This window comes from Equus quagga, chromosome 11 (genome assembly GCF_021613505.1).
Source record: "Equus quagga isolate Etosha38 chromosome 11, UCLA_HA_Equagga_1.0, whole genome shotgun sequence".
Taxonomy (NCBI): domain Eukaryota; kingdom Metazoa; phylum Chordata; class Mammalia; order Perissodactyla; family Equidae; genus Equus; species Equus quagga.
In genome coordinates this window covers 109,885,308-109,895,284 of record NC_060277.1, presented here as the reverse complement: position 1 = coordinate 109,895,284, position 9,977 = coordinate 109,885,308, and the positions used below count along the sequence as shown (strand labels likewise).

Sequence of the window (9,977 nt, the reverse complement as noted above, 5' to 3'; positions counted from 1 at the left end):
ACCATACACAAAATTAACCCAAAATGGATCAGAGACCTAGATGTAAAACCGAAAACTATAAAATTTCTATTGGAGGGGCTGGCCTGGTGGTGCAGTGCTTAAGTTCACACGTTCCGCTTCTTGGTGGCCCGGGGTTCACCGGTTCAGATCCCGCGTGTGGACGGCACTGCTTGGCGAAAGCCATGCTGTGGCAGGTGTCCCACATATAAAGTACAGGAAGATGGGCATGGATGTTAGCTCAGGGCCAGTGTTCCTCAGCAAAAAGAGGAGGATTGGCAGCAGATGTTAGCTCAGGGCTAATCTTCCTCAAAAAAAAAAAAATTTCTGCTGGCCCCGTGGCTGAGTGGTTAAGTTCGCGCGCTCCGCTGCTGGCGGCCCAGTGTTTCGTTGGTTCGAATCCTGGGCACGGACATGGCACTGCTCATCAAACCACACTGAGGCAGTGTCCCACATGCCACAACTAGAAGGACCCACAACAAAGAATGTACAACTAAGTACCGGGGGGCTTTGGGGGGGGGAAAAATTCTATTGGAGAACATAGGAGAAAAATCTTTATGGTTTTTGGCTAGGCAAAGAATTCTTAGGTATGATACCAAAAGCATGATCCATAAAAGGAAAAAGCAAATCAATAAATTTGACTTCATTAAAATTAAGAACTTCTGTTCTTTAAAACACAAGCCACATATATAATGAGAAGGGACTTATATCTAGAAAATATAAAGAACTCTCAACATTCAATAATAAGAAACAAAATAATCCAACTAAAAGTGGGCACAAGATTTGAACAGATACCTTACTGAGAAGATATATGGATAGCAAGTAAACCCATGAAAAGATGCCCACCATCATCAATCAATAGGGAAATGCAAATTAGAACCACAATGACTTACCGTTGCATATCTATTTAAGTGGCTGAATTTATAAAGAATGACCTTGCCAAGGGTGTGGAGGAGCTAGAACTGTCATACTGCTGGTGGGAAAGTCAAACAGTACAACCACTTTGGAAAATAGTTTGGCAGTATCTTAAAAAGTTAGGTATACGCTGACTATACTATCCAGACATTCCACTCCCAGGTCTGTAACCAAGAGAAATTACACAGAAATTAATGTCCATACAATGACTTATATATGAAAGTTTACAGCAGTTTTATTTGTAATAGCCAAAAACTGGAAGCAACCCAAATGTCCATTAACAGGTGAATGGATAAATAAATTGCTGTATACCCATACAATGGACTATTACTCAGCAATAAAAAAGAATCAGTTAATGATACACACAACATGTATGAATCTCAACATAATTACGCCAAGGGAAAGAAGCCAGATGAAAAGAATATCATGTATGATTCTAATTATATAAAGTTCTATACAATGCAAACCAACCTAAATGACAGAAGTGACACGAGAGATTGCTTGGGTAAGGGGGAGCGAGAAGAGAGGGCAAGAGGGAGGGAGAGCAGAGGGGCATGAGGGATCCTTTGAGGTCATGGATATATGCTCACTATCTTGGGGTGATACATACCACATGTCAAAACATAAAATTGTTCACTTTGAATACATGCAATCAACTGTATGTCAATTACACCTGAATAAAGCTGTTTTAAAAATTGTGATGAGCCTAGAACATCTCATCATACCAAAAAGCAAGGAAACTAGTCATTTTGTCAAAAGGATTCAGGTGCCCACTTGAATAGGCATCAACTGACCACAGATGCGAAAATATGAGCATCAATTAGGATAATAAGTACAGTAGATCAAAAGAGAACAAATATGTTTAAATCCATGTGTTCATAACAATAGATATAAAATATGTTATGTATTCACAATGATAATAATAATAAAAAAAACTCATTGATCAATACCCTTTCGAAGATACTAGGGAATGAATTATTTTGAAAACTGCTAACGGAAAGAATCACACATTTACCCTGCCTTTCTTATGTGAAATGTACCTCATGTAATCAATTAGCCAATGAAGGGACATTCCTCTTCACAGGCAGTGCAGCTAATAAATGCTGAAATGATATCGCCATTTACAAACCCTAATCAATACCATGATCATCAATAGCTGCAAACATCACAAAATGAGAGACAAGAAGGCATTATGATTCTCCTCACGGAAGTACACAAAGCCACGTAGGTAGTCTTGTCCAAAAAAAAAACGAGTCCTGAACTGATCAGACCTTTTAGATCTGACTACCAGTATGCAGAGGGAACCCAGGGGATAGAGGGAGATGCTAAAACAACCCCACGGAGATGCCACCAGCAAGATCCAGACTGAGGAAAACGCTACAGGGTAAACTAACTAGTTTCTTAAAAAACAAAGAGACAAAGAAAGGAAAAGAAATAAAAGAAATTGCAAGTGAAAAAGAGAGGAAGGGGGACCACAGATTTAAAATGACTTAAGAGAGACATTACCGAGCTGCAATGTGTGGCCTGAACAAACTGGGGGTTTTTTTTTTTGAGGAAGATCAGCCCTGACTAACATTTGCCACTAATCCCCTGAGCTAACATCCATGCCCATCTTCCGCTACTTTATATGTGGGACGCCTGACACAGCATGGCTTGCCAAGCAATGCCATGTCCGCACTTGGGATCCGGACTGGCCAACCCCAGGCCGCCAAAGCAGAACATGCGCACTTAACTGCTTCGCCACCCCGCAGCAGCCCGGGGTTCGCTGATTCAGACCCCACGTGGGGACGTGGTAACGCTTGGCAAGCCATGCTGTGGTAGGCGTCCCACATATAAAGTAGAGGAAGATGGGCACGGATGTTAGCTGAGGGCCAGTCTTCCTCACCAAAAAGAGGAAGATTGGCAGCAGCTGTTAGCTCAGGGCTGATCGTCAAAAAAAAAAAAAAAAAAAGAAATTTATAGGTCAATTAGAGAACTGTAAACATCTATTTGATATTTGATGATATTAGGAAATTATCATTTGTTGATTTTGCAGGGGGAGGTGACAGTTTGGGGGATATGTTTTAAAAGGAGAATGCTTGTCTTTTAAAGCTACACTCTGGGGCTGGCCCGCAGGGGAGCGGTTAAATTCATGCGCTCCACTTCCGGGGCCCAGGGTTTCACCTGTTCAAATCCTGGGCACCGCCTTAGCACTGCTCATCAGGCCATGCTGAGGCAGCATCCCACATGCCACAACTAGAAGGACCCACAGCTAAAATATATACAACTATGTACTGGGGGGCTTTGGGAAGAAGGAAAAATAAAATCTTTAAAAATAAAATAAAGATACATTCTAAAGTGTTTACTGGTGAAATAATTTGATATCTGGTTTTTACTTCAAAATAGTGTTTTGGGGAGAGACATCGGTGCAATTAGAGAGGAAACAAGATTGACCATGAGGCGGTTGATTGTTGAGTAATGACTACATAAGGTAGTTCATTAGGTTATTCTCACTACTTTTGTATATGTATGAAATATTTTTAAGTTATGCAGTAAAAATGTTTTAAAATTGTGCGTCAAAATGATTGCACTAATGTGGAAAATGCAATTAAAAAATCAGGAAGAAATACTGTCTTGCAAAACGCTGATGCCACTTGCGTGAGAGCGGAAGGATGAGTCATTTCCCCCTTCACTTCTACATTTTCTGTAATATGTCTCTATATTTTTATAACGAGAAATTAAACATATAAGCCCTAGAGGGAAACCAAACCTCTGTTTTTGCCGCCCTCGTCTGGGTCTTAAAAACTCATCTATTCTCTCCCCCACGTCCTCCAGGTCTCTGCCAAGCTTCCCGCCATCTTTTCCAAGTTTAGATTATCCGGGTTCTAGAACTACGAGGGTTTTGAGGGAAGTGGGTCAAACTCAGCTTCCACCGGCCCGCAGGCCGATCGGAGCCACACGCCACTTCGCACCGCGATCTCCAAAGGCGCAGCCTGCCTTCGGGGCCCGCCCCCTTCCGACGTCTGGGTGACATCCACGCACGCGCGCGTAGAGGGCCTACATCTCCCAGGAGGCTCTGCGCCTCGCAGGGGGACAGCCTTGGTAGCGGCGACTACATTACCCAGCAAGACCTTGCGGGAGGCGTTGGTCGAACGTCGAGTCTACAACCATTGGCCTAGCGTCTGTCGGCAGCTGCGCGGTGATTGGCTCAGGAGGCCGTCAGTTACAGCAGAGAGCAGTTGAGTTTTACTGTTACACCGCGTGAGGAGGGAGGGAGGGAAGAGCGCGGGGATCCCGGCCGCACCCTCCGAGCCGGGTGAGTGACCTCTACCTCCGCTCTCCTCGCCGTCCGCTTGGGAACTTGCACCCTCGCTCCCGGGGGGAGCACACACGCACAGGTACTCGCATGGGGCCAGGGACTGTACGCACGTGTCACGCCTGACCTTAGAAGCATCTCGGGGACGCGGGAGGCAAAACCCCGCACACATCCAGGGCACCTGTACACGCGGGTGCCCACCTCGCGGGCGTCTTCTAGGACTCGGGGAGAAACACACGCCTTGAGGCACACCTGACACCTGTGTCCATACGCAAGGGCATCTGCAGAGACCCTCAGCTGAACACAGCACACAGGCTCACCGCGGGGCACCTGCATACCCGAGCACCGGGGGCTTCCGCAGTAAGAGAAAGGGAGTGGCGAAGGCAAACTCACACGCACACCCCACCGGCCGTGCTGCTCTCGCCAGCGGCTCCCCGTCTTCTGGGTGCTGTATTATGTATATCATGCATATAATCATGTTTCATTTTTGTCTTTTTAGATAAATATCGAGGCTTATTGGTACAAGAAGGAAATTTTGAACAAGCAGAAAAAGTAAGGCCACCATCGGACTATATTTAACCAGCCCTTTCACGTGTATAAGACTTCTACCTTTTTTACAAAGCTTATCATATGTAGTATCTTGCATGATCCCCCCAGAAATCTGGGCTAGGCAGGGCAGGCATCACGCTCATCTTCCAGAAGAGGACACAGCCTAGGTTAAATAAACTTGCCCAAAGTAAATGAGAGAGGCAGGACTTGAACTCAGGCTTCTTGATCTGAGGTCCAATGTTATTTCCAGCTATGGAGAGCTGCTTATTTGTAGAAATGCCTCCTTGCCCCAGACAGGCAGGGAACTGACACTGCTTAGCGTGACCTGAGCAGTCCCTGCGTAACCTCTAACCTCGGGAGAGGCTTTGCCTCATATTTAAACCTGCCGCATGTTTAAACTGCTCCTCACAGGTGCCTGGGGAGAAGCAGCTTGAGTTAATGACACGGAGAAGTTGATGGGAAAGGCAGGGCTCCTCCTTTGAGGGTAAGGGGAGAAGGTACCAAGAAATGGGCACATTCCCAGCAGGGGTCAGGAGGTTTTATACCATTAGACTTTTAATAAAATATTATTTTAGAATATTTTGCTGATGGAGCCCCATAGAAATGTCTTATTAATTTTAAGGATGGCTTGGAGCACTACTTTGGTACTTTCAGAAAAGTGAGGGCTTGGGGCTGAGGGAGTGGTGTGGACAGAGTTCCAGGGTGGGTGAGGGGAGAAAAAGAATCAGTGGTGGGGTGGAGGTTGTCATTGTCTGGGCACTGACTTCCATGTTAGTAAAGGTATTCAAGAACTAGGTTAACTCTGAGGTCCCTTCTAAAATCACTTTATATTTAGTTTTAGTTGGGTTTTTTGGGGAGCCATAACAAATTCAAACAATATAGAATTGTATGAAGAAAAAGGAGGAGCCCTACCTTGCCTCTTCCCTTGCCAGCCCTTCCCCCAACCTCACCATCCTGTTGGTGGAACCTTAGGAACCTGTTGGGGTGTGTGTGTTGTTACAGATTTTTCCTCTGTGCTTTAGGCAACTGTACCGAGCATGTATAGGTCTTACTGTTTTTCTTTTGCGAAAATGGGGTTATACTAGACATACTGTTCTGAAACCTGCTTTTTTTTCCTATTTCAGTCTATTATTGACGTCTTTTCAAGTGCATGTATAGTTCCGGCTCATTCTTTTTAATGGCTGCATAGTATTCCATTGCCTGGATGTGACTTAGTATATTTATCCATCCGTCTATTGATAAGCATTTGTGTAATATTCAGTTTTACCATGAGTGATGCAATGCATGACATTTTACACCCCCGTGCTAGTATTTCTCTAGAACTGGGATTCTCAACCAGGGGCAATTTTGCACCCTAGGGGGCATTTGTCAGTGTCTGGAGACGTTTTTGATTGTCAGAAGGGAAGTGTGGCGTTACTGGCATCTGGTAGGTAGAGATCAGAGACGCTGCTAGGCGTCTTACAATGCACAGGACAGCCCCCAACTAGGAAGAACTGTCCATTCTAAAATGTCCATAGTGCTGAGGTTGAGAAACTCTGCTCTAGATAAAAATGGAATTAGATGTTTTTTAAATAAATATATATATATAAAAAACCCATGCCCAACAAATTATGACACAGCTACTCAATGAAATATTATTTAGCCATTAAAAATGATATTTATGAAGATCTTGTAGCAGCATGGAATCATGCTTATGATATTTTGCATTTTAAAAGCCCTGTACAGAAAAAAAACCAGAAGGGAATAAGTGAAAAGTGTTAAGATGGTGAGGTTTTTCTTCTCTCTCTTTCTGCAAGGTGCTTATTAGTTCTTTAATCCAAAAGTTAGGTAGTTTTTAATCATTTATTCATTCACTGTTTTTAGAGCCTTTGGGGTGGTGCTGTGCTCATTCTGGAGACACGGCTGGAACTGGGCGAGTCCCTGCCCGTATGCCCCTGCCTCCTGTGGGCCCAGAGGACAGAATACACGTTAGCAAGTGCTGTGAATGCCAGAAAGGACATGAGTGCGTGTCCTGGAGATGCTGAGCCCTGGCGGATGTGAGGAGCCAGCCTTGGGAAGAGCGAGGCGGGGTGGGCGCGGGGCTGCATTTCAGACGTGGGGGGCAGCAGGTGCAGAGGCAAGGCCGGTGGATAGGAATTCAAGCAGTGTTTTCCAGGAGCTGGTCAGAAGCCCTGAGCCCACCCTGGTTGAAGAGACTGAAGAGTGGTCCAGGGTGAGGTCGGAGAGGTCAGCAAGGATCAGATGGGCCTGGGAGTGTCGTTTCATAGCATTAATGTGGCTGCAGTGCTGCGTGTGGGCCTGAGGCGTGTCAAAAAAAGGGAGAGGGAAATGTGAAAGGGTTCTGAGTTGCTGGGCTCTTCCCTTGGATCGGGTGAGCTTGGTAGAGACCCGGGCCCGTTCCTGGAGCCTGCATGTTTGACAGTCCCCTCAGCGCTCAGCTTGGGTGGGCTCTGCTCTCGCTGATGCAGCCTGGGACTCTGCCTCAGGCAGGAGTTTCCCATAAAGCCCGGCGTCTTGGAAAGCCGGTTGATCTCCGGGAGTGAAAGATTGCCTACTAAGCCTGTTCATTCAGTCAACAAATATTATGAGCACTTACTGTGGTGGGTTCTACTTCAGGCAGTAGAGATTCAGGGATGGACAAATGAGGCCAAGGCCGTGTTTTCGTGGGCTTGCATTCTAGTGGGGGAAGAGACGAGAAGCTGATGGACGAAATAAATGTCCAGTATATAAATGCCGTAAAGCAGGGCAAGGTGATAGAAAGGGGTGTGGGCGCTGTTTGAGATGGGCTGCTCAGGGAGGGCTGCTCTGAGGAGGTGATGTTTGAGGAGAGACCCTAAGAACCTGTGCTGGTGTTGACTCCATGTCTCTTGCATTTAGCTCGAAGCTGATGGACATTGTGTGGGCCAGCGGCAGGGATGGTCGGCTATGACCCCAAAGCAGATGGCAGGAATATCTCCAATTTCGAGGTGGCAGTGGCTGGGTCTGTGTCTGGGCTTGTCACTCGGGTGTTGATCAGCCCCTTGGACATCATCAAGATCCGTTTCCAGGTACTCTTTTCCCCTTTTTCCACGTAATGAGCTAAGGGACAAGTTGATTCTTTCTTGCCAAAGCTGTTCCTGGAGCTCGGAGTTTGGCAAGGAGAAGCTCGTCGTTGCCTTTGTTACCTGTTCTGAAATTTCTCCTCCTCAGCCCACCCCGTCGCTGTTGTCCTGACCTTTTCAACTTTGATCCCTAGCTTCAGATTGAGCGCCTGTCTCGCAGTGACCCCAATGCAAAATACCATGGGATTCTCCAGGCCGGCAGACAGATTTTGCAGGAAGAGGGCCCAACAGCATTCTGGAAGGGACACATCCCAGCCCAGCTTCTCTCCATCGGCTATGGAGCCGTCCAAGTAGGTGGCAGGGGAACTGGCCAAGCCCGGGCTGGTGCTGCTCCATGGAGGAGCACAGGGCGGGTGAGGCATGCAGGGACGCTGCCTGGGGTAGGGCAGCAGGGGGCGGTCACCACTCTTCTCCCATGTCTTAACTGGAACCTACCTGACAAACTGAAGACACAGTCAGCCTGAGCTGTATCATAGGCATTCCCTTCCCCATGTCATCCCAAACCCAGGGACTTAGCAGCAACTGAATATTAGGTGTTGCACCTAGGAGACTGTTTTTGTGTGTGTGTGTGAGGAAGATTGGCCCTGAGCTAACATCTGTTGCAATCTTTCTCTTTTTTTGCTTGAGGAAGATTGGCCCTGATCTAACATCCATGCCAGTCTTCCTCTATTTTGTATGTGGGACACTGCCACAGCATGGCTTGATGAGTGGTGTGTAGGGCTGTGCCCAGAATCCGAACCCATGAACCCCAGGGCCACCAAAGCTGAGAGCAAGAACTTAACCACTATGCCACCAGGCCAGCTCCGCGAGACTGTTTTGATGCCATGCCTCTAATGAGTCTTGGCAAATGGGGATACAAATGCTTTCCGTTTTTCAAAATAGGATTTTCACCTCTGTACTTCCTTTGAACTTATAACAGCGTCGTGAGGAAGGTAGAGCAAGTGTTACGTGGATCACAGAGAGGTTAAGTGAGCTGCCTGAGGCCACACAGCTTGTGAGTGCTGGGGCTAGGGTTAGAATCTAAGCTTCGTGACTCTTGTTTACTCCGTTCCGCTGAGCACCACCTTATTCCATGGTGTGTATAGTATATGGCTGTACGGTAGTGGGAGTGGTAACAGCCAGCCCTTGTGTAGCACTCATTGTGGGCCAGGCCCTGTTTTAAGCACTTTACATATATTAGCTCACAACAGTCCTCTGAGGTAGGATCTGTTGTCATTCCTGTTTTCTAGACGAGAAGACTGAGCCAGAGAGAGCTTAAGTAATTAACCAAACCAAAGTCACTAGCTGGAAAGTGGCAGAGCCAGGGTTCCCACCCGGGCAGCTAGCACCTGCTAGTCCCTGCCTGCTCCTCCTGTGAATCACCATGATTGCTCAGGTCAGGGGCGCACGGGGTTGACATGCCCCTGCCATTCCATCTCTGCACCTGGGACATGGCTACTGCGGCCTGCTGGGTAAATACAGTGACATGTGGTCTCAACTCCCGGGCCATCAGGCGTTGGCTAGAGGACAGTCTGAGCCTAAGGGGGGTTACCCCATGGAATGTGGAAACGTGGAGCTCTCCTGACAGAACTTCTCCTCCAGGGTGGAATGTTTCTCAAACAGATAGTGGCCGTCTTTTCCCAGTTCTCAGGAAACTAAGTCAATGAGTAGGATTTTCTGATATAAAGTTTTCTCATGTATTTTCTTACCCCTTTGCGTATTTGGCTTTGCTCAGTTGGAGTGCAGAATGGCATCTGAGCTTTGCACGAAATTGTGTTTGCTGTATACTGTCGCTGCATGGGAAGCGTTCCTCGTCCCTAGGGCTGGGCCCCACCTGGGTCACGGGTGGTGTATTTGGGGGTATTTGTCAATGACTTTTCACGCACTCTTGCAGTTTTTGTCATTTGAGCTGCTCACGGAGCTGGTCCACAGAGCCAGTGTGCATGATGCCCGCGACTTCTCGGTGCACTTTGTGTGTGGCGGCCTGTCTGCCTGCGTGGCCACCCTCGCCGTGCACCCTGTGGACGTCCTGCGCACCCGCTTTGCAGCTCAGGGTGAGCCCAGGGTGAGTGGCCAGGGCAGAGAAGGGGTACATGGGTCGTGGAAGGGAGAAGGGGTGCGTGGGTCGTGGAAGGGAGAAG

General features: G+C 47.3%; 1 protein-coding gene across 5 annotated transcripts in view; it reads left to right on the top strand.

The window, feature by feature from the left end:
* Nucleotides 1–4,161: 4,161 nt before the first annotated feature.
* The window catches only part of SLC25A19 (solute carrier family 25 member 19), a 17,012-nt gene continuing 11,196 nt past the window's right edge, over nucleotides 4,162–9,977 (top strand). Inside the window, exons 1-6 of one of the 5 annotated variants that reach the window (XM_046676673.1) lie at nucleotides 4,162–4,207; nucleotides 4,707–4,759; nucleotides 6,620–6,792; nucleotides 7,634–7,803; nucleotides 7,992–8,147; nucleotides 9,731–9,901. In XM_046676673.1, the coding sequence (XP_046532629.1) occupies nucleotides 7,672–7,803; nucleotides 7,992–8,147; nucleotides 9,731–9,901 (459 nt within the window). In that variant the 5' untranslated portion in view covers nucleotides 4,162–4,207; nucleotides 4,707–4,759; nucleotides 6,620–6,792; nucleotides 7,634–7,671. Of the gene's footprint in view, nucleotides 4,290–4,706; nucleotides 4,760–6,619; nucleotides 6,793–7,633; nucleotides 7,804–7,991; nucleotides 8,148–9,730; nucleotides 9,902–9,977 lie in introns of all 5 variants that reach the window. The other 4 variants (XM_046676672.1, XM_046676675.1, XM_046676671.1 and 1 more) reach the window with 4 other exon arrangements.